The following is a 25,033-nucleotide window of genomic DNA, read 5'->3' on the forward strand; positions in this document are numbered from 1 at the left end:
GGGCTCGAACTCGAGCGCCTGGTGGTCGGGCCTCTGCCCACGGGGCCTGGCCGGGCACAGCCCGAAGAGACGGCGTGAGGCCGGGTGCCTCGACGACCTGGTCCGTGTGCGCAGCTTCTGGCGTTCGGGACATGGAACGTCACTTCGCTGGGGGGGAAGGAGCCTGAGCTTGTGTAGTATGGGGTCCGGGGCCCTCTGCTAAGGGCTGTCCGTTCCCTGTATGACCGCAGCAGGAGCTTGGTTTGCATTGCCGGCAGTAAGTCAGACCTGTTCCCGGTGCGTGTTGGTCTCCGCCAGGGCTGCCCTTTGTCACCGGTTCTGTTCATTACCTTTATGGACAGAATTTCTAGGCGCAGCCAGGGGCCGGAGGGTGTCCGGTTTGGGAGCCTCAGGATCTCATCTCTGCTGTTTGCGGACGATGTTGTTCTGTTGGCTTCAACAAATCAGGACCTTCAGCACGCTCTGGGTCAGTTTGCAGCCGAGTGTGTAGCGGCCGGGATGAGGATCAGCACCTCCAAATCTGAGGCCATGGTTCTCCACCGGAAAAAGGTGGCTTCCCCTCTACAGGTCGGTGGGGAGTCCTTACCTCAAGTGGAGGAGTTCAAGTATCTCGGGGTCTTGTTCACGAGTGAGGGACGGATGGAGCGTGAGATCGACAGACGGATCGGTGCGGCGTCAGCAGTGATGCAGTCGCTGTATCGGTCTGTCGTGGTGAAGAGGGAGCTGAGTCGGGGGGCAAAGCTCTCGATTTACCGATCGATCTACGTTGCCACCCTCACCTATGGTCATGAGATTTGGGTAATGACCGAAAGGACAAGACCGCGAATACAAGCGGCCGAAATTAGTTTCCTTCGCAGGGTGGCTGGGCGCACCCTCCGAGATCGGTTGAGGAGCTCAGTTACCCGGGAGGAGCTCGGAATAGAATTGCTGCTCCTTCACGTCGAAAGGAGCCAGCTGAGGTGGCTCGGGCATCAGTTCCGGATGCCTCCTGGTCGCCTCCCGCGGGAGGTGCTCCAGGCATGTCGTAGTGGGACAAGGCCTCGTGGAAGGCCCAGGGCACGCTGGTGGGACTATGTCTCCGAGCTGGCCTGGTGTCTCCTCGGGGTCCCCCCAGAACAGCTGGAGGAGGTGTGCGTGGATCGGGAAGTTTGGGTGTCTCTGCTGAGACTGCTACCCCCGCGACCCGGCCCCGGATAAAGCGGAAGAAAATGGATGGATGGATGGATGGATGGCATTTTTACATTGGTAAAAACAGTTCAGAATATATTACAAACAGTACACAGCGGTCGCTTTTATTCCTCACGTCTGAATGAATTCAACATACTTCTGTAAGATTTGCAATATAGCTTTTAAGTCAAGATCAGTCCACAGTTCATTTTCATTTTGACCACATACAAAATGCGATTTGGATTTGAGCGCGACAGCCCTTAGTTGACCCAATGTGCACTGTGTTTATACCAAACCCGACGAGCGTATACGCCATCACATCTTGGCGGAGATGCTGCTATTTCATATCTGCCAAGTTCAGAAAAAAAAGGGATAAGCGCATATGAACGGGAGTGTGGAACTTTCCAGCCAAAACCTTCAAACTTTCAACAACATCTTTCTCAAAACCGTGCATATGCCGCGATTAGCTGTGGGCTCCGACCCAAAACAGAATGCTTGAATGTCAAATAAGCGGGAGCAGGATTCTTACAAGGGAAATGCATTTGGTCCTTTCTCTGAATAAAAATAGCTTTCTTGTTTAAAATAGCAACACTCAAGGTAATGGCGCTTGCGAGTTTGCCAATTGCTCGATTACGCTGGCTGTCATGTTGTTTACTATTAGCGGAGTCGAAAATACGTGACACGCTCGCTGCTATTCCTGCATGTCCTACATTTTACACTGTGTCAATTACCTCGTCACGTAGACAACTACCAGCACTCATTACAAAGTTTACATGACAACTCCTCGCACATTTTGTAGACATCGAGTCAAATGTTATTTATACTTTTGCAATAAATCCCCAAAAACGTGCTTATGGCTATAGCCCCAGAAACACCACTGTCAGACGTCAATTAAAACGTTAATGTCTTTGAACAGATAGCCCGGGGATAAGGTATAAGATAGAAACGGCCTCAGTCATGTTGAGTTGACAGCTACAAGCCAACGAGATCCGCACTGCTGTTAGTCCAAACACAAGTGTGGCGCATGGCCTAAACTGCTGCCATGCCCTTGAGAATACAAGGAAGCGTCTCCCGAAAATTGAAAAAGGGGAGATTACTCCTCAGCACCTATTTTTATACCAGACAGAAAATACAGTGCGCGTCAATCTTTCAACAGAGGCAAGCAGAAAACAAAACAAAAAAAAAGGGTTTTTTGTCTTACTAGCTTTTGAGAAAGAACAATTTACTCGTAGAACTTTGTCACTTTGGGGCGAACTGTCTGGCTGATAAGACGAGGCCTCATTTGGATAACAATAGAAAAGAAAGTACATGTCAGAGTATACATTTTTTAGATGATAAAGAAAGCTGTTTGTCAGCAATTACCCTGGCACCGATTGTGGTCCATTCTTCATTTGAGAAAAAAAAGGCTGAAAGATTTTGGAGTTGTCACAGATAGCTGCACAGTGCTACACTATTGCCCTGTGTGTGTGTGTAGGAATAAGGTTTTGCAACTGCATGGAAGCACAGGTTGAGCTAAAAGCCTCACGGCAAGAAGTTTTCGTGTTCCATTCCCAGATCAGGTGGGGTATTTCTCAATAGTGTTTGCATTTTCTCTGTCTCGATGGGTTTCTATTGGGTGCTTTGGTTGACTAAAACTTGCATTGAAGGATGAAAAAAAACAACAACAACAAATTACCGGGCGTTGTCACAACATTAGATCTTAAGGCATTCATTGTGTTGTCTAGTTAAGGAGACCGGGGCTATTTGTCACACTTTTTCTAGAGTTTGCTGCTCATCAACAGAAAATCTAACACAAGAGTCAGACCTGCATTAAATGAAAGCTTGAACCCTTGACTTGAGGTAGACCTTGCTCTCTTTTTTCAATCATATTGCGATAAATAATTATTAACCGTCAAACACAACAAAATCAACTGTGACAATGTGCCCCATATGCGGGGCAAGTTGTCACAATGTTTGGGGTTGGTTGTCACAATTGCTTTTAATGGAGTTGTTGATTTCATTTGATTGAAATTGAAATTTGATCAACCTTTGTTGCGTTTTTGCTTTTTGTGATAAAAGGACAGAATATGTCTTAAAACAGTCGCAATGTATTTAGACACAAAATTTAAAAAATCCCCCATTTATACGCCATGTGACAAATAACCCCTAAGTTTTTGTGACAAATAACCCTGAGCGTCCACTTAACCAACAATGTAAGCGAGCTAACAAACAGCTCAACTCAAAACCAACATCTCTGTCCTTCAGATCTTTTGTTTATGGCACTGACAAAAGGAAAGCTCTTAATACAAAAGTAACCGAGACAGAGAGGTTTGGGGAAAGCATAACAATTATTCAAAGTTGTCCTCTCCTCATGTCTTCAGTCCAAATGAAAGAATGATTATTGGAAGAGAAGAAGAATACACATATTTTATATCAGTACTAGTGCACAGCGCCCTCTAATGTGGCTATAAAAAGCAATGTGACATATTATCCCATATGACAAATAGCCCCAGTCTCCCCTACACTATGATAGAATCCAACAGCCTATTAACACACTAAGTGCTAAAAAAGGAAAAAACTTGTTTTTCCCTCCCAATGCGTTGAGTGCCAAAAACGGAAAAACATGTTTTTGCATTTTTCTTAAATTGCGAAACTAGACAAGAGATTTTAACATTTCATTTTAAATGGTCAAGTTTGGTCCAAGGACGACTGAGAAACATCCTGTTAAAGTCTTCAATCTAGGAACCAGGCTGTTTAAATGCACACGTAATAGAAAACGATCAATAACACATGGTGTTTTAAAACGTGTCAACAATGTTGTCGTGGAAAATTGATTTGAAACAAATATATTTAGGCATTTGCCTGTTCCCATAGTGTTAGTGTTTGTTCAGAGAGGAGTGAGGTGGAGAGAGGAGTTAATCAGAAAGGAGAGTGTTTGATCAAACCCTAATTATCTCCGAATCGACAAAAAAATGTGGGATTTTGATCAAATTTAGCTTCTGTTTAGCATAGATTTCTCAGGAACCTAGGCACGTAGAATAAAGCTGTTTTCACCTATGGAGAGCTTAGAGTTTCGTCTTCAAATGAGCCATAGCATGTGTCCATAGCTATAACATGGACACATGCTGTGGCTGCAACATAGCTATGGACACCAAGCTATGTTACAGCAGCATGGATCTATCACCCTGTGATGCTACAAATATCATGAAAAATAGTCTGGATTGTTGGCACTCAACAGCGAAATCCCCAAAACAGCGCGGCACTCAATGTGTTAACAAGTAGGCAGGTTGTCACACTTTATCTCGAGAGTCCACAGCTCCTCAACAGAGCGTCTCACAAGAGTCACACTTACATCAAATCGAAGCTTAAACCCTTGACTTGAAGTTCTTTCTTTTGTATTTCTTATTGAAATAAATTGTTATTAACTGCCAACTGTGCTAATGTGCAGGGTGAAATATGTTGCAATGAAAATGACAATGTGTGGGGCTGGTTGTCCCAGTTGTTATTATTTTTTGACAGAACAATGTAGGCCTGCCAAAAAGCTAGCTCCCACATGGCTTTGACTTAAAAGCTCAATAATAGTTCACTTCAAAGCTATAACTTTTTGCAAGATATTTGATTTAACAGAAAGAATTTGCCTCCAGGCTTTTAAAACAATAGACAACAAACGCCTTCAATTTTGAATGAACGAAAACATTTTAACTTGATGTTCAGTAATATTATCAAGTCACAGCGCCCCCTAGTGTGACTATACCAATGTGACAAACAGCCCCTGTCTCCCATATTTAGAGACTGAGGGTTGATTTTCAATTACACCATAGTACTGCGTAATGCTTGTTCATTGAAATCCAGATTAATTTGAACTGACAGCTCCCACTGGGGTTTTCTAATGCTATTTTAACTCAGCGTGGTGAACTTTTAAGAGCAGCTCTGTCCGTTAAACATCTTTATTTCCCTAAAGTTATCTCCTAATCCGCAGTTCCATCACAATTACACCCAGGAGAGCAGACTGCAGCATTGCTCAACAGTCCGTCTGGCCACGGGCTTTCACAAACACTAGGCGCTTTATGAGGATGATATATTTTCCTCCGGCAAACTTTGGGGCCCTGGCAAGTTCCTTAAAAGGAGAAAATATGCTGCTTTTTTCTAAAGGGGAAAAAAACAAAGATTAGCAGACGGATGGATGGAGCGGAGGAGCAGTTGAGATGAAAGAGGGGTATGGTTGGGTAGGTGGATAAAAGGAGCTTGAGAAGCAGTGATGTACAGAGCAGTGGTTCCTAAGGCATTCATGAAAGTATCTCTTATCATTGTTTATTCTTCCATAAACAATGAAGCAGTAGGTTTGGTTTTAAAGAGCCTGTATCATGCAATCAACTGTTTTTGGCTTTTAACCATGTTAGCATGATGAGGGCAGAAGCTAGTCTTTTTGAATTAACCAATCAACCACATTAGATTTCATTGTCATTTTTGTTGTTGTCTTTTTTATATTTTGTAAAATGCCACATTTCAAAAGAAAATCTTGGCTTTAATTGTACCTATGGCAGTAAATATGGATCTATCACATCAGCTGAGTTACCAAAACACAGTATAGTTGTACCACAGGACAAATGGTGACTATACAGCAGAAATTTGGGACTCATACCAAGAATGATCTGGGTATGGAGCATTTATCAGTAATCCTGCATGTTCAGTTCTTCTGCCTCTTATGCACTCAAACTTCCAGCCCATACTAAGTTCAATATATGTCACGTGGTGCGACGGTCAGGTTTGTGCCCTCTGCTGGCTTTTGGATAGCTACATGAATGTCTAGATCTGGATAGTTTCTTCATAACGTTCATTGTGTACTTGTGTTATAGTATCACTTTTTGGGTTCATTTTGTCAGACACTAGACACACTTAGTGTCTGACAAAATGAACCCAAAAAGTGGATAGTTTCACTAAACTAAATGCTTCACTAAACCCTGCATATTCAGTTCTTCTGCCTCTTATGCACTCAAACCTCCAGCCCACACTTCAACATATGCCATTCAGTGCAACGGTCAGGTTTGTGCTTTTTGATAACGAAATTTAGTAACATCATAAGTCCTAATATTTTCTAGACATAATCATAATTTAAAGCTAGATAGAAAAACATAACAAGGGTTAGGTCCCCAAAACTAGTTTGAAAAGCCTGGATAAAACATATTAAGAAATAATCATCTTTGCATTTCCATCCATCCCTCATTGCAACTGGGGTTAGCGGTCTGGAGCAGAGTCATAGTTCACAGTACCAACCAGGAGGATCAGCTTATTGTGCATGCTTTAGGTTGGGGCACCCAGATGAAACCCAATATGACACGAGCAGAACTTGCAAACCCCACACAAACCCCAGGGGGCGCTCAACAGTTTGACAACCACGGCTATAGAGCGTCTTTGAAAAACTTCTCAGCCTTTCTGATTTGATTAGCCAGCTTTAGAACAATTCCACTTGGGTTTCAACTAATATTTCAAAGAGAAACACGCTGTACATTTGAAGCCCGACTCTGCGCGTTTTCATGTTTTCAAGTTGATAAGGTTTTGAAGGGAGGGGAGAGAAAAAAGTTAGACGCAACGCATGTATTTTGCATAAAATTGGGCCGACAGTTGGAACACTTTTGATGACATTTTGAGTTGCATTTTCTGCTGCATATTTCGAGCTATAGCAGTTTTTTTTTTTTTTTTAACTTATGTTGTCACTGGCAGCACTCAGAAATCACTCCAGTTTTGAATCGCTCTCAAAGTGACACATGATTGCACGCAGTTATAATTGAGGAGCAGAAGTACTCTGCAATTCTCATGAAAAAAAATAAGTTTGGGGGTCCATTGTGTGGCAGAAGAGGTCTTTATAATCAGGATGGGCAGACGCTCGCTAGAGCTAATTATACTAATGACACGATCACTTTAGCACTTTAGCACGCTGCACCTGGTGAGAGAGACCCGTGCCCGGTGAGAGCCGATTTTATATCCAATGAAGAGAGAGGGCGAGAAAAAAGGGAAGAAAAAGAAAAATATACCAATATAGAATGTACTTCTTTTTGTGTTTCATCAGAAATTCCTCAGAATTGTTTTTTAAAACAATAGACAACAAACGCCTTCAATTTTGAATGAACGAAAACATTTTAACTTGATGTTCAGTAATATTATCAAGTCACAGCGCCCCCTAGTGTGACTATACCAATGTGACAAACAGCCTCTGTCTCCCATATTTAGAGACTGAGGGTTGATTTCCAATTACACCATAGTACTGCGTAATGCTTGTTCATTGAAATCCAGATTAATTTGAACTGACAGCTCCCACTGGGGTTTTCTAATGCTATTTTAACTCAGCGTGGTGAACTTTTAAGAGCAGCTCTGTCCGTTAAACATCTTTATTTCCCTAAAGTTATCTCCTAATCCGCAGTTCCATCACAATTAAGAAAAAGAAAAATATACCAATATAGAATGTACTTCTTTTTGTGTTGTGCTAATCTGAAGCCGGTCAAAATCAGAAGATAAAAATGATGGTTAAGATATAGGATGGACTGAACCAGTATGGGACTAAACCGAGACTCAACCAGATCAAAGAGTTGAACCAGAACAAAATGTAAATTAGCATAAAACTGGGACGAAACCAGATCCTACTAACATGGCTCTCACTGAATCTCGACTTAGGTCTTTTGAAGCGTAACGGCAAACCAATCACGCAGCACGAGCAGTCACTCACTTCCATTCATGCCCTGTTTGGCAGCTGGGAATGTGCAGATGTTGGAAGACTGCACCTCACGGCAGCGCAGGAGCAAGCAGCTCAAGGAGCAGTGGTTTCGGCTTTAGCCAAAATATCTCGAAAATGTTCACTTATCGAAATATTTAGAAGAGTATGTCGCCCAGAAAACCATATGGAGACAAACCTACTCAACTTTTGCCAATGTAGATCAGTTCTTCGGTCTGTGCTCCCGTCAGAGAGACACTGTATGCTATTCGGCCATGGGGACAAACAATCGCTCATCGTAGAACCGTCGTACAACCAAAGACGAGCTGCAACCGACATCAGGCAGTGTTTCATATTTTGGAACGCGAGTCGCCGAGTGAGCCATCCTCTCGTCAACACCACACCTCCACCAGAGTCACAAGCGACATAGGCCAGGCATGAGAGGGTCTGGCTCTGCATGTTACAGTATACTTTTCAGCAGAAATAAACCCCATTACCATGCCGCACTTGTCTCAACTAAACATACACCGTCTGAAGCCGGAAACTGCTACAACAAGACTTTGGTCATAGCTACGATTGTCTCTTTGAACTTACGCATAGTCGAGACGTCGTGCAATGTGACATCTAAAAATCGTGCAAAGAGTCGCGTCTGTTTCATTGGGATAAGCTTATAAGACAAAGCTGACAAGGAAACATGGCACACGAACAAGCCCTTCTGTCTAAGACAAAACCAAACATTAGGTCTAAATTAATGTCACTGAAGGAAACAGAAGGAACAAAACTTCAAACCACCACAGGTATACAAAAGAGCTCACGTTTCATGTTTTGCTTTTCCGCCACGCTGCGCTGACAGGTGCAACCAAGACTAATAGCTTTCCCTTTCCAAGTAAATATTGTGGGAGGTCCTTTGATGAAATCCCCGGAGCTCTGTTTGTTTGACTTGTCTACACTATATAATGACATTCATATCTGACACATCTCATGCAGGCGCCATGTTTGTTTACCTCCGCCGCCTTTCTGCTGTCAGGTTTTCCCAACAAGACGGGAGAACAAGAGGGTTCCAGACGATGCACAAGGCTGGCTCCTGTCCTTGGCGGCGGGTCACGGGAGATACTGCGGTTGTGATGAAATTCCAGTGGTTCGGTTGAACGGAATAGTAATTTTAGCTGAGACCAATTTACCTTAGAATTATGCGCAGCCTGTTGAATTAATTTGAGTTAATAAGGTCTGATTAGAAATTGTTAGTTTTTAGCAATAATTTTAATTGCTTTCCTGGTCACTCAATGTGCTTTGCGACCTTCGACCTCAATCAAGCAGACGATTCAGTCAGTGCAACAGGCCTATGGTGTCTTGCTCAGGGCACAATGGGCTGGTGGGAATTGAACGGCCAGTCTTCCAAATAATGGGTGTAAATCAACAAGTGCTATAGAGAAAATGGACTTCAGAAGGCTTCAGTTCTTGTGCCACTCTGTGCTTTTTACTCGGTAGTCAGCTATTTTAACCTTATATTCCATGACCTACTTTTAGATTAGAAAACCTCCATTTGAGATCTGGAGCAAACTCTTCGACTGACCCACATTTTATGCCAATAGCATCACAGGCAGCATTTTTTTTCTTCCCCCGCAAGGATGGCTTTACGTGACACTTTTTCTTTCAACTTGAAATTATTTTAGGGTCTGTTATACTAATGTATAAGCAACACTTTGCGACGGCAACCAAAATCTTTTTATGGAACCTCGCTTCACTTTGGAGATTGCAGGAAGTCTGCGGGCCGAGATAAAGCGTCATTTCAGACTGAACTATTCGAGGAAATTGTGGAACCAAAGGGTTTGTGAACAATTAAACGCAATCCTCACAAACAGAATCCTTTTTTTATTCTGATGATTTGTGCGAAGGTTGTGGGGCTTACACAAAGGAAGCCCAGTGTCAAACAGCTGCATCTCTTCACAGCCATGTGCTCTACTTAAGACCCAACTTAAACTCAAGCCAAGCTCCGGACAGTAGTGTTTGGTTTAGGAGAGACGGACAGACATGTGCGCATAAACAGAGGAAGGGGAGCTCTGCCTTTTGTTAGAGCCATGAGAAACTAAAGCAAAGTTCTTACCTTTATGACTTTTCAGCTTCCCCATCTCTTTCCCTTCCTTCCAATCATTCCAGCTACATACAACAACAACAACACTCCTTTACCACAGCAGCAGAACTATCAGCCTCCACAACTTCTCCGTCGACATCCTTGACAAATCCATATCCCTTCATGATATCATTGATCTCCCAAAGGCCAAAGTCCATTCATTGCCGGCTCATTTCCACACTCATTAGTACCTCTCCTGATTTCAATAACTTTGTATGTTTCACGGTTGAAGCCACAATTCCCCGGAATAGACAGTAAAGTATAAACATTTCAATCACAGGGGTTTTTCGTTGGTGTCTCAAAAACAACATGTGCAGGCTTTCTTCTCTACATGAACCACTTGTCACTTTGCTGTGAGCGGAACATGCGTCTCTGGAAAATGTTGCTCCTCTTCCACATGCTTCATTTTGATAACACATTACAAACGCAGCATTGTCTGTGCCTGTGGTGGATCATTCGGGGTGTATCAACCTCTTTGCGACATATCACCTGGGATGTTCCGCAGTGTGGCTTTAAATCGGATATTGCTGCTTCTGAAAATTCTTACAGTCGCCTATAGTAAATTTGACTTCGACAACCCGACCCTCTGTTCTGTCAGCCTTGGGGAATCTCTTACACAATATGTCATACGGAAATGTCAATTCTATGACAGTATTGTGTTAAGTTATAGGATGATGAAATGAAAAATGTCCTTGGAAGCGAAGTCGGTGACAATTTGGTAGAGTCGAGAATAACTTAAGCAGAGGATGGAGCGCATCAAGGTTCAAGTTATATGTGCCATGTTTCATCTCATATATTAAGAAGTGCTAACTTAGAGACCGGTCATCCAAAGCATGCATGTTATTGTACTGTTTCCAGTTTCCTAATGGCGCAAAGTTTGGCGATCCTCACGCCTGCCCTGACGTTGGGTTTATCACAATGCTCATTGAAAGTCCTGGTGTCTGTGAATTACAGCAACACAAACGGTATGATATATTTCTGACTTAGGCTCGTGTAGTGCAGTGTTCAAACGTATTCAATTGAATGGCTTTGGCTTGTAAAGTTTAAAGATTCACCCTTTAGACCTAGCTGTCCAAAAAAATGCGCCTCTACCTCAGATGACTTTGCTTTACCCGACCCATCTGTGCCACAGGTGCTGCACCTGCTGCTGCCGCCGCTGCACTGTACACATTATTACGCACCAGACAGCCTCGAATAGAATCACCGTCTTGGCTGAGACCAGAGGAATCTCTCTGCGCCTCTTCTTTCTTTTTCTTTTTGTGTTTTGTTTCTTTTACTCCGGGGTACCTACTCTGCGCTCTTGTCGTAGAACGGCAGCTTGTCATGGCTCAGGATGTTGGCGCTGGGCTCTGCGGAGATGGCCTGTCTCTTGGAGCGCTGGTGCTCCCTCAGCTGGTTGTGCTTGCTGACCTGCAGCGTGGCGGGCTTGATGACCGAGCGGTACTTGTCCAGCTCGTTCTGCAGCCGCTGGATGAGCTCGTCCTTCTGGTCCAGCTCTGCCTCCAGCTCGTCGATCAGCGCGTCCCGCTGTCGCAGCTCCTCGATCTTCTGCTGGAGCGCATACTGCAGGTCGCGCAGCGTGCCCATCATTTCACTTCCGCGAACTTTCACAGCGCACTCGGTCGTAGCCAGGCATTAAAAAGGAAAGGAAAAAAAAAAAAAAACTTTAGCAGTCCCGTGTGTCCGCGTCGGTGTCTCCCGCTTTTAAATGAAATCCCTCTTTCCTCCAAGTCTGGGTACAGCGCTAAGGTGAGCCCATAGCGCGTCTGAAATACAACCAGGCAAAGTTTCGTCCTCTGTCTCTCTCTCTGTCTCTCTCTCTCTCTCTCTCTCTCCGCGTGTGAGCGGTCCTCCCTCCTCTCCTTTCCTTTCCTTTCCCCCCTTCCTCTTTTCCTCCCCTCCCTCCCCGTGTGATTGCGGGAGGAGCGTCCTATCCGCGTGCGTCAGGGCTCCGACCCGACGGACAGAGGAGCGCGCGGGAGAGAGAAGGGTGCCCGCGCAGGAGCAGCGCAGTCTGGCTGGCTGGCGCACCGGGGAGCTCGTCGTCGTCTCACATGAATAATGGACCCCGGGAGACAGACAGAGAGCGAGAGAGGCGCAGCGTGTCATCATCCTCATCATACCTCCGCGAGTCGCCCCGGGGGCTGCCGTGCCGAGCGCGCGCAGAGAGAGAAAAAAAATTGAAAAGGAAGGAGAGGACGGAACTTGAGCAATTTTGACGTTAAATGAAGCGCGGGGGTTTGCGCAGAGGACTTTCCAAGTGCGGTACAACAGGCTGTTTGGGCATTACGCGCACCCCCACTGTGAAGGCATTCTTGAAAGTGTTTTGGGGCAAACTAATCATGCCGAACTCATATGCACAATCTATATATAGCCTATATTAGGAGGACCAGCGGTTCTCAGACATCATTTCCCACTGGTGCCGTCTTGGTACATGTTCTGCCGCGATTTGAGTCGTTGTTTATTTGAATTAGATATAATCTCTATGAGTGATGCCTTTAAGAGTGGGTGTTTAAACATAATTGTGCCCGTTTCCAGACCCGGTTTTGACCTATATTGATCTTTGGAGGCTGGCCAGTTTGGAAGGTCAGATTTTTTTTTTTTACTTTGGAATCTTGCGAATTCCATTTGTTATGATGATGAAAGAATTAGCTATGATTCACTTAGCTTATGACTTCCAAGGCTTTCAATTGTGTTGGAAGAAATCCCCCTCTCAAATTTTGCACCCATGACTTGAAGCGAGTTTCCTCCCCCAACTGGGAACAACTACGTCAAAAAAAAAAAAAAAAAAAGTAGACGGATGCTCCACACAACGAGGCAGACATGCAAATCCCCCAGGCTCCCCCCTCACTCCTCCTCCTCCCCTCTCCCCCCTCCCTGCCTCCGACTCTTCCTCCTCCTCGTCGTAACACCTCACCGTTTCTCCCCCTCATCTAATCTCCCGCGCGTCTGGACTTTAGGCGTGTGCGCGTGCTGTCTGCCCGCCGAGTCGTTACCCGAATGAGTCATCCTAAAATCTTAAAAGCGTATTATAATTATTATTTCCATTTACCGGCACGGAGTCAAGCTGCTAATCGACCCCCACTTTTTTTTTTTTTTTTTTTTGGTAGATGTCAAGGTCGACCTGAATATGAAAGAGATCTAGAATAAGAAGGGAATTACCGGACGTGCGTAATGTGCGGGGAAAGGACAGTAGCGGAGAGGTGTGTGTGGATATAGGCGTGTGTGAAGGATTGATCCGTTTGGCAGAGGTGGTGACGGCAGGGCACGGTGCTTTCCCCCTGCCCTGTCAGTGAGGCATGCACAAACAAATGGAGAGAAGACGAGCAAAGCGCGCGCTAAGAAAAGATCACAGCTGCCCTCTTGTGGTTAACAATAGCAAGTGTTACCGGTATGCTGCACTGAGCGGCAGTAAAGGAGAGGCACTTCGGCTCTGGGTGCGTTGAGTTAAACAAGAATGGGCTGGCACGTTGGAGAGACCAGTGCGCGTGGGATGTTGACGATGACAAATGGCTGTGCTTGAGATTGTGTTGAGTAAAGTGAGGGTGGACTGTTTAGGCTACTACTGTACTTTTACTTGAAATCTAAAGTTCAGAAGTTCTGTGTATCATGGTTTCTTTCAATGTGAATGTCCCGTACATTTGTCATAGGCCTATGTATTTTTTTTTTCACAATTTATTTTCAAAAGACGAGCACAGAAGTTGCAGTAGAACTAAATAAAAGTAGTAGTAGCAGCAGTTGTACACTGCAAAAAATAATAATCTAGAAACTGTGTATTTGAATTGAGTAATAAATAACATAAAAATCTTAACACTTACATTGAGAACAAAGATCTCATCATGAAAATCATAAAAATTAAATTAAAAATAAATAACAAAGCATATGAATAAAAAAAAATGTAGAATGTTTTTTTTTTTTATTAATTAAACTTACTCCAATTAGTAACTCAACCCTTTTTTCCAAGTAAATTCTTCCTTTTTGCAGTGTAATAACATGCAGGCCAAGGTTGGCACAGAATATTATAATATATAAATATTATAATAAGTAACATTTATATTCATTTTGACTGTAGCCCCCAAATAACAACCCAAGTAAAAGTATAACAGTATTCTTAGTAGTGAAAATACTGTTTGGGTATATCAGTCTGATTTCTGTTTGACTGTTGATGTAATAAAATGTAAACTTCTATTCAATCGTGTGAGTTTATTTGTTTGTCACTAAGAGAAACAGTGTTTAATGTTTGCTCAAGTAGGTATACTGTTGAAAACAACTCAAATAGAAGTTCATAATAAAAAAAAAAAGTTGTGTGATGAAACTCCAAGAAGTACAGTTACTAGTACATGTATGTATGTAACCAATTACTACCCATCACTGATGAACAAGTGGAAGAAAATAAATACATGATAAATGATAACAGTCACCCCCACCTGAACCAAGCACATTTTCTCCAGTTTTGCTGGTGTCAAAAAAGCAAAGTAAAAAAAAAAAAAAAGGACAAAAACAGGGATGAAAATGCAACAAGAGTGACAAAAACAAACAAACAATAAAGCAGCGTTAATTTCATCGACTAAAATATTTAGTCTTAATTTTAGTCAAAGTGATATTTTTGCCGACTTTAATTGGAATAAAACTAAATTAAATGTTTTTCATGAGACTAAAACTATGACTAAAATATCCAGATATTTAAAATATCCAGATATTTTAGTCGACTGAAATAAGACTAAATAAAAATGAAAAGGAGAGACTAAAATCCTCCAAACTTCTATTGACAGTCTGAAAGAGCCTCATATCATGTAAGTTCTCTGCCAAAGGAGCAGCTCTGAGCTTTGTTCATGTGGGAGCAGCTCCATGAAGCCGAGGACCTGACTAAATATGATTCAAATTAATATTATAAATGCAAAGTCGACTAAATTTGTCCTAAATTTAGTCGAATAAAATTGAAGATATTTTGTTGACTAAATCTCGACTAAAATTTAATTAGATTTTCTAAAGACTAAAACTAAATTAAAATATGTTGTCAAAATTAACACTGCAATAAAGTGAGGAAAAAGTGAAATGTGAGGAAAACGCAACAAAAAGAGCAACAGAAAAGTGATGGAAAAGTGACAAAACAGCCACAAAAGAGAAAGACAAAATAGCGATAAAAAAGAACAAACAAAAAAACTAAAAGAGCAACAGAAAAGTGATGAAAAATTGACAAAAATGTGTGACAAATATGCTTTCAAATGAGGCTTTACACTGGCCTATAGGCTGCGACTTTATGGATTTGGGTAAAGCTGAACTGGAAACAACATGGAAAGATCACTCTCGAAGATGTTTGCCATACTTTATAGTGGCAGCCATGTTGTCATTAATGTGAAAAGTGCTTTACAAAATGAGCTTCCATTCCAAATATTAAAGTTACCACTTGTAAGAGTGTAGTTGTGAGAACAGTCGTACTTGTACAATTATTGAAAGTTGCCGTTATTACACTTTTGACCTTTAAAAACCCACTGGAGCCAAAAAGTAACCTGTATGTCGCCATAGAAGTAGAATATTGCATTCCGAGTTGTATCAGAAGATCCAACATAGGTGTACTCAGAATTTTTTATATTTTTTCACACAACTGAGAATATTGTGACCTGTTAGTGTGAGTGAACATCATTGTCATCGTCCTAGTATCGGTTTCTGATTATCATAATAATATTGTTTAAGCAGAAGATAGAGCACGTTCTTCCGCAACGTGAGTCTATTTGTGGTCCAATCATTTCTGACAGACACACATTGTTTCCAAAGAGTCCATGCACGCTCCCCTATAGAATCAGAAAGCACCGTTTTACGAGCAGATGTTTGCAATAAAAATGGGCTCCTAAGTGACATTTATATCTACATTTTTGCATGGTCGGACGGGCGTTTCTGGGGATTGATTTCATTTTTTTTTAATTTTTTTTCAAGTATAGTTGTGTTTATGCCCACGAGGTAACAGTATGTCACTAATATGAGGTGATGGAGGCGCCACATTGAATCATTGATAGGAATAACCTTGATATTTGGAGAGTATTTGAATGAAGGACACAGTCTTTAGCAGAATGTACAAACATGGAAGGCAATCGCTGTAACTAAATGTAATGTAATATATGTAGAAAATACTAAATGGTTGTTTGGAGGCTGGGTGAGGACATGATGACCTTTGGTGCAGAAACAGTTTGTATTTGTTTCAGTTACTTTTTTGTTTTTCTATGTTCCCTCTTTGATAATGGGAGAACGTGCATGTAAAAGGACAGGCTGTACGATGACAAGAACAAGTAAGTTTGTGTTGGCTCAGTTACAATGTAGTATAGTTTGTGTCGAGTCCAGCCGTGGCCAGAGTCTCTTTCTTCTTTTTTTACTCCATGTTTTTTGGGTGGCCTATTTCTGGTTGGGTTGACAGTCAAACTGCTGCTGTCCTGTTGACCTCGTTGTTTTCCTTTGAGGCATTAGCTGTGTCTCGCTCATAAAAATAAATATTTCAAGAGTATTCAGCCGATAGGGAGTGACTCTGACTTTGCTTCAGTGCAAGATACTTCTAATACGATTTTCTATCAATAAATACAAAAACGTGAAAATCGTGGACTACTTTTTCCGGAAGCCCTAAAGAAATTCATCATTATTGAACAACAGGCTTGTCACACTGACATCCACGTGTCTTAAAGGGACTATACGGAGTTTAAAAAAGTTTCAATTATGTATTTTCCTCCCCTTACACGTTCCAGCAATGTCCGATTGTGTAGAATGAGCTCAGACCTACTCACCACAACTGCCTCTAAAATCCTGCACTGTCACTCAAAAAGGTGTTAATTCGGGTCCGAATTGCCGTCATGCATGAGCTTAATATAGAACCTGCAGTTACACGTATGACCTGAGGCGGCAGTAGTGAGTATAAAATGGCCAACTTGCATCTAGCCCCTTTAACACAAGCAACTAGTCCTCATTTTTTATTTGCGCTTTTTTTTTATGTGGGAGCTGGCTCCAAAGGCCAAGCCAAATTGCTAGCATGAACGGGCTTCAGTTAGCCCGCGCTGAACACTATGGGGGAAGCCACCCTCACTTAGTCCATTCTTAATTCACAATGTCTGGTTCAAAGGTAAAGTTTTTAACCTGTTGTCAGTGATTGTTGCAACTCATTCTATAATGTGTAATATTAATATATTGAATGAAAATGGGAGTTTGTGCATGGCTCATAGGTTTGCATGTGGCCAGGTGTGTTGGTGGAGTCTCAGGAAGGTTTACGGATCCTTTCTTGTCTTTTCACACAGTCATTGGCTGTTTCCCAACGCCTATGGGTACCTCGCCTTGCCTTGGTCTGAAGTGGGCGTGGTCAGGCATCTACATCATCAATCGCCGCCCAAGTAAGTGCTGTTCCAATGTTCAAGTCGTCTGGAGGCATGTGTCCTCCCTTTGGGTAGCATGTGGCTAATATACCAAGGAATTCATCCATAATGCACCATGGCTCTCAAGAAAAGAAAAAGGAAAAAAGGTGGTGCTGGCTTGCGTGACTTGTTAAAGCACTTAAATTCCATTTTTTAAGAACAAATGATTAATTTTATATTTTATATTTATATTATTTTGTCTTTTTAGTCAATAATAGAAAACATATTTATTATATTTGTATTATTATTATGAATATTTAATTGAAATATTCAAGCAAATGTCACTGCCTCATGGAGTAGCAAAGAGCTTGATTTGTTTGGTGGGCACTGAAGTTTTTAGTCCCCGTTTCGAGTTTTATTTTTTATTTTCAGATAGGTTTCATCATCGCTGAGTGCTTTTCATTTATTGATCTTTAGTTTGTTTGAAATATCATTACTTCAGAATCTACCCCAGACAAACCATCCGCCCTGGATGAATCATAACTTCCTTTCTTATTTTGTGATGTCTCTTCCTTTAGCTCTGAAGTGTGTTCCATTTGCAGCTCTTTATGGACCCACGCAGGACACTTGGAAGGAAGTGAGTTTGTTGGCACTGCCTTCAACACCAAGGCAAGGTACCTATAGGCTTTGGGAAACAGCCATTGTGTTTTTAAGCAAGACACTTCACCCGTTCTGCCTCTGTGAAAGTGCATCAACCTGCTGAGCTATAATGATAAGTATTATTATGTTTATTAGTAAAGGATTGTTTAATACATCCATATCATCCATGCGTTAATCTTGCCTCCATTGTCTTTGCTCCTGCTGCATACCCGAACATGTCGGGTTTACATACAGCTGGTATTCTCAGTTTGCAGACTCTAGTCCCTGTGGGGAACATTTGTTCTCTGCCACTGTACTATTGGAATGCTTTAGACTAAGCAACAGGGCGTATCAAAGTGACTTACATTACAGTGAATGACAAATCCAAACAAAAAGTCGTGTTCAATAAATGGACTGGTGCATTTCATTTCAAATATGGCAGCAGCGATTATACAAATGGACTTTTCTTTGTATCACAATGTGAGTATGTCGTAGTATTTTTATTATTATTTGACTTTATTTCGTTATTTAAGAATTGGTCTATTCCACTGCTGCTGCATTAGAGGTTTACACTGGAGCACATATGCTGGACACTTGGCCAGCCTCTGCGTTTTGAGATTGACTCACAGCTCTCACAATCTGCTGGATGTCACTCCCCTCTCTTCACACTCTCTGCTGAAGCCTCCGGGGGAAATATAACACTGCACATATATGTGTCGGACTTGGGTTTTTTTTCATCCGTGCCTTAAAGGAAGAAGGTTGGGGGTTTGATTCCTGGGCTCACACATCACGGCCTCTCTGGGTAGAGCATTTATGTCCTCTCTGTGCTTCCGTAGCTCGTCTCCGTGGGCTGTCAGTTGTCTGTGGATGTTAGCGTTAGCCCTGTGATTAGCTGACAGCTGGGACAGGCTTCGGCCCCCACAGCACACAACAGGATGCTACTCATCAGCTGTTTGGTGTTTAAAGCCTGGGCAACGTATGGGAAAACACTGCCAGTCCATGTGTTTGTTCGGTGTAAAAGAAAGAGTCATGTAAGGGTTTTCCCCCCATTTCTCTCTCCAATCTTCAGTAGATCCATGTGTGTATTTTAATAGCGACATCATACGAACTACAGGATACAAACAGTGTATTCCATATTCCATGATACTATTGGCTTTTTTTTATGGCTTTACAGTATATTTGAAACATATTTGGGAACATACAATAAACTTCCATCAACCAACATTTTATTCTGTACTTTTTGGTGGAAGTGTCAAGTTGGAGTAAGGAAGGGCATCTGGCATCTTTTGATCAAGATGAATGCTGTATTTTTACCAATTTAATGTTATTTGAGACTTTAAAAAAAATGTGAGCAAAATTCTAAGAAGAAGAAAGTGGATTTATTGGTGTCGCTTTAGATTAAGGTGTGCTTATTAAGTATTAATACGCATTAGAGATCATTTTAGGGTTAGGTTTAGGGTTTGGCTATGAATAAGCTGATTATTAATGGCTTATTAGTACCACATTAATACTTAATAAGTACACCTTAATATAAAGAGTTACCTTTTGAGTATACGCATTGAACCATGTATCGTTCAGGTATCAGGATTATACACCAAGTACCATTAAAGTACTGGTGTTGGGAAAGAAAAATATCCCAGTCCTATAGGCAGGAGCACCTCACCCACCTCGCCGGGGCGTGTGAACGTGGTGAGCGCCTGGGAGTAGCTGGAAAGGCCGATGGCGGCCTCGCTTCCATCAGTCTACCCCTACAATAGTTGACACATCACACATATATAGTTAAAACCATCAAGTATGAAGTGATTTAATAATAATAATAATAATGCATTGGTTTTATACAGCGCTTTTCTGGATACTCAAAGACGCTTTACATTGCACTATTCGTTCACTCCATACTTGGTGGTGGTAAGCTACTATTGTAGCCACAGCTGCCCTGGGGGAAAACTGACGGAAGCGAGGCAACCAGTCTGCGCCATCGGCCCCTCCGACCACCAACAACCACTCACTCACTACATTCGCTAGGCTTCCTGGTGTTCCCAAACGGTCTCCCATCCAAGTACCGACCAGGCCCTTCCTTGCTTAGCTTCCAAGGTCTGATGGGATTGAGCATAGCAAAGGCGGTATGACCACAGTTTTTATTTAATAATATAATGTGAAGTGCCTTCGAGTGTCCAGAAAAGCATTGTATAAAACCAATGCCTTAGGACTCAGCAGCAATTAAAGTGATTGTATGTAAGTTTGCAAAGTGAGGAGAGACATTTCAAAGTAAATTCCTCCCCTCTATAACCAGAAAGCCCTTCTTTGTTTGTAAAATGAGGAAACAGTAACATAACAGTAGTACTAACATGGTTATAAATTAGATATTAGAAACAAAAAATATACACTTGTTATAAAGTGTAACATACTGTGAATGTTTACTTAATGTAATGCATTGTTGCATTTGTTGTAAATATGTAACCAACTTAATTGTTTAGTAAGACAATAAGAACTAAACATTGTTATTGTTGCAACCACATTATTATTATATTAAGTATATGAATAGGGGGTGGGAGTCAATAAGCTTGTCTTCTTCCCACTCCTTTTCGAGCTAGATTGTTATTTTTTTATTGCTCTTGTGTCTGTGTTGCGTAGCTCGAAATAAAAATATTCAATCAAATCAATCAAGCTCCTCCCCCTCCCCCCTGATTGGACCTGACAGACCGGGTCATAGGAAAAGCTCATCTCATTGTTCGACGCGGGAGGATACTATAGTTGCTGAGAACTGGGAGGGAGGAACTTTATAAAAGCAAATGTATATTATTACTTACTTAACATCAAAATGCAAGACCAGGTGGTCGATTCTGCACTTTAAAAACAAACAAAAAAACATTTAGACTTCCAGACTATCACTTTAAAGGAACAGGCCACCGTTTTTACATACTGAGATATGTTCTTACCTGAGCTTGGACAAGTTGATGCGTACCTGCCTGGTCTTTGTGCGTGCGCTCAGTCACGCAAAACGACCAAAGATGTTGTTAGCATTTGGCCTCTCCCAGCATATTCCTGTAGCTCTAAACAGGGGTGAAGTTAGAAGTGACCAAGCTCTTCCACGGGCAAAGACCAGACAGGTACGTATCAACTCGTCTAAGCTCAGGTAAGAACATATCTCAGTATGGAAAAAACGGTGGCCTGTTCCGTTAAGAGAAAACTACAGTATGAACTGCTGAGCTACGAATCACATGCATTTCACAACATGTTTGTAGCCACATAAGCTACAGAGTGAGCAGGTTTTGACATAACTGCAGTCTTTCCAATTTGTTTTTTGCCTAAGAACACTTCAAATTGCGATTTCAATTCAAGAAAAAATGCTGAGTGCAACTTGGATCCTTTTGGCGTGAGTAAAGCTCGGGTATTAGCATTGAGTTGCCTTGTGTATGAAATGCGTGATATAAATAAACTTGCCTTTCCTGTTTGTGATTTATTGCACAGCCCATACGTCTATACCTCTTATATTCTATCTCCTCACAAGCAAGAGCCAACTCATCAGTAAAGTTACCATCCCTGCCTGATGTGCATTCCCCCCCCCCCCCCCCCCGAGTCTGTACTCTTTGCATGTTGCACATCCTGCCTCCTTCCCCCGCGTCCCGTGCCCTTCAAAGCACCTCTGGTTTGAATTTCACCTCCCTAACCATCCTAGCTCAGCCGTTTTTCCCTCCACCCCTCTACAAATCGATCGAAACAGGATCCGGAGCGCCATGCCGCGGTAACCCGAGTAGACTGATGCACTGTCCCGTACAAGCTCTTCCTAAAAGAGGGGGGAGAGGAGGTGGGGGGGGGGGGGGGGGGGCATATGCTCCTCCATCCCCCTTGTATAGTCCTCGCGCTGAGTGCATGCTCCTCGCGCCTATCGACCTACCGATAACCCCGAATACTGTTGCCTCATCTAAAGAGTTGTAAACAATTGATTCAGGGAGTTCAGGGTCTTCAGTAGACTTTAGTTTTGTTTGTAAATGGAAAATGGACTCAACTTATAAAGCGCTTTTCCTACCTTTATCAGGCCCAAAGCGCTTTACAGTATAAGGAACCAGTCACCCATTCATTCATACACCAATGTACGCAGGCGCTGGAGGCAAGTAGGGTGAGGTGTCTTGCCCAAGGACACAACAAGAGTGTGCATTTGCAGGAGCTGGGATTCGAACCCACGACCTTCCGGTCACAAGACAACCCACCATTATTTATTGTACACGTTTTGATGAAATAATGTAGACAAAAGACAGTAAGGAGTGAGAAACTGCAAAAAAAAAATCAATAATACATACAAACAGCAAAAAAAACCCAAAAAAAACAAGCTTTCACTTCCAGCAAATGGCATGCTAGCAACTCCATGGCGCCGCGATGAACACGCTCAGACACTTCAGAAATGATACAAGGATGCAATATGGGCTTGAAAAAAAAGGACAGTTTCCAGGAAATTACGGATTGGAGCGCTTCAGTAGAAGAAGAAATTGATTACTCCAACATACCGAACTTCAGCTTTGTTCATGCTGCGAAGTGAAGGCAACTTGAGCTCTAAAATGGTCAGAAAGAACCCACTGAACACCTTTTCACGTCACAAAGTCTGTTTTTTCCTTCTTCTTTATCACAGAATACGCTATAAAGCTCCAAAAAGTTTTGCATCTTGCGCTTTTTTTAAGTTTCTCTCATGTGTTCAGATTCGGCTCTTTACCAAAACGCCATCACGTCGACCTGCGGAAAGCTTCCTTGCCCTGTTTCACCCTCTTCCTAATAATATGATATAATAATGCAGAATGTCCCCAGGTGCCTAATAATAGAAAAAAAAATAAACAAATAAACAATGAAAAACTTGGAGGAAAGGGAACTCTCACCACCTGAGGCCTTGGCTGTTCCTGGCTGCCCGGAAACAACAACAACAACAACGTGCCCTCAATTTCCAAATGCAAATGAGCAGTGGAAGCTGTCCTGTCGGCGAAATAAAATTACCCAAACTGCCCAATGCATTTTAATCAAGTTATACGCTTGACTCTGCTGGTGTTTATGCACTTAATGAAGCAATCTGTTTAGATGAGTTTCTGATTAGGACGCTCTAATAAGGACAGAGCGCTCCAAAAAAAACTTCCCCACAATCCCCGCCGTCGCTATGCACGCGCTGCTTTCAAGCGAGGCTAAAACCGGCACCTCAAGGTGATGAAGGAAGCATATGGTCAAACAAAGCGTTTTTCTAATGGAGTATTAAATATCCTCAGACATGCACTTCTGGTCCTCCGCGTCCAGCTACTAAAAGCCAATAATGCATTGCGCTTCTTCCTGTCCGCGTCCCGTGGGACCGCCGTGATGGATCTGATCAATTAGGAGCTCTTTTCTGAAGCCGCTTTCGCCTGCCTTTCGGAGCTGCGTCATCGGCTTCAAAGAGTGAAACAAGAAGAAGAGCTCAGTTCATTCATGGCCCGACCGAACTGTTTTCCGCGCAGAGGTGTGAGTGGAGCGGAGTTTGGGTGCACAACAAGTTTACACGGTGGTCCCCAAACACCGCTTTAAAGGCAGTCAGAGCGCACACATGACATAAGCGCACGTACTCACCATTCTGACTTGGCGAATTTCCGAAAAGCCTGCCGGGACAAGTCCTGCTGCGTCTGCGGCTCCGCGGAGATGCCCTGCGCCCTGCGGGTCCTCGGCGCGATAAGTTGCGGGGCGCACGGCAGCACGGACTGGCATTTGTGCAGCTTCCTCTTGAGTTCCTGGATCTCCTCTTCCCTGTCCGCCAGACGCCGCTCCAAGTCCCGTATCCTCTCCTCCTTGAGCAGCAGGATCTTGGCGAAGTCCTCCTCCAGGTCGCTCATGTCGGCGGTAGAAGGAAACTTTGCGCGCTCCCTTTCCCCGTTTGACAGCAGAGAGTCGCCCGCGCTTCTTCTTCTTCTTCTCCTTCTCCTTCCTTACAGGCTGGAGGAACTCAACGCACACCAAAAAAAAAGAAAAAAAGAAATCCCACTCCGGAAAGATGGGAAACAGTGGGGATGGCGCTATGATTCCCCCCCCCTGTCACGGATACTTGTTTATTTCACCAGAAGCGTCCGAAAGTGGCGCTCGGAGCACGCCAGCAGCTCAGAGCAGGCAGTGCTACACGCCACAGAGCATCGAACCCCCCGGGAGCAGCTGATGAGCCTTCATTGAGAAACCAATTACAGCCGCGCTGCCCTCCCCTTCGCTCTCAGGACGCACGCAGGCACGTATGCGCGCGCGCACGCCGCTCCGAGTGGACACGCGAGCCCAGACAGCTCCACTCTCCTTGACCGCCCCTCGCACACGATACACAGAGGCTATTTCCGCCGCCAATAGCGCCCGCCGCCTGCCCGCGCTCCCGCTGCTGTCAAAGATCTGTTTGTCTTCTCCTCAAAGAAGCTCTCGCTCTCGCTCTCTTCTCTCTCTCTCGTGTCCCACGCCCCTGTCCTGCGCTGACCCGGGACTCACCGGTGTCCTGCGGCGGGACGTCACAACACAGGGCTGACAGGCGTGATGGGGATGGGCAAATGTCCGCTACGCCTGCTCACTTAATGGGGTTTAGATGACCTATAAGAAGTGATCAGCTTAAATCAAGGAGTTAGTTATTCACCGCACACAAACTGTTTCACTGATTGTGTTTCTGTTTGGTTTTCCTTAAAGCCACACTGCAGAACGTTCAAGGCGAAAAGCTACTGTGCGTTATCACAACGTCAACTAAACTGTTGTGCAGCTGGAAACATCATTTGTTTTGTTACGGCTTGTTGGTATTGTCCACGATTAAAATCACTCAGAATGAAATTGAAACTTTGGTGAAACTTCCTTCAGGACAGGTAAAAGTTCTGCCCTCAAATATTAATGTATAGCCTAAGGCACTTTCACAGCTGCACACTAAACTATTCATTCCACCGTTTGTTTTTGCCTCCTGTTTCATTTTCATGTTGTTTTAACTAAATGTGTTATTATACATGTAGCATAAAGGTTACACCACCGGCATAAATGAACATCTAATTGTAATGTTATAACTTTTTTTTTGGTTTTTTTTACCTGATTTGGTGCATTTTATTTGGGGGAGTTTGACATTTTTTA

General features: G+C 43.0%; 1 protein-coding gene across 2 annotated transcripts in view; it reads right to left on the reverse strand.

Annotated features, from left to right (window-relative positions):
- The window catches only part of LOC306965466 (cGMP-dependent protein kinase 1-like), a 189,361-nt gene extending 165,497 nt beyond the window's left edge, over positions 1-23,864 (reverse strand). Inside the window, exon 1 of one of the 2 annotated variants that reach the window (XM_079559918.1) lies at positions 23,528-23,864. In XM_079559918.1, the coding sequence (XP_079416044.1) occupies positions 23,528-23,787 (260 nt within the window). In that variant the 5' untranslated portion in view covers positions 23,788-23,864. Of the gene's footprint in view, positions 1-11,274; positions 11,843-23,527 lie in introns of those variants that run through there. The other variant, XM_079559917.1, reaches the window with a different exon arrangement.
- Positions 23,865-25,033: the final 1,169 nt, after the last annotated feature.

This window comes from Gobius niger (genome assembly GCF_951799975.1).
Source record: "Gobius niger genome assembly, chromosome: 7".
NCBI lineage: Eukaryota > Metazoa > Chordata > Actinopteri > Gobiiformes > Gobiidae > Gobius > Gobius niger.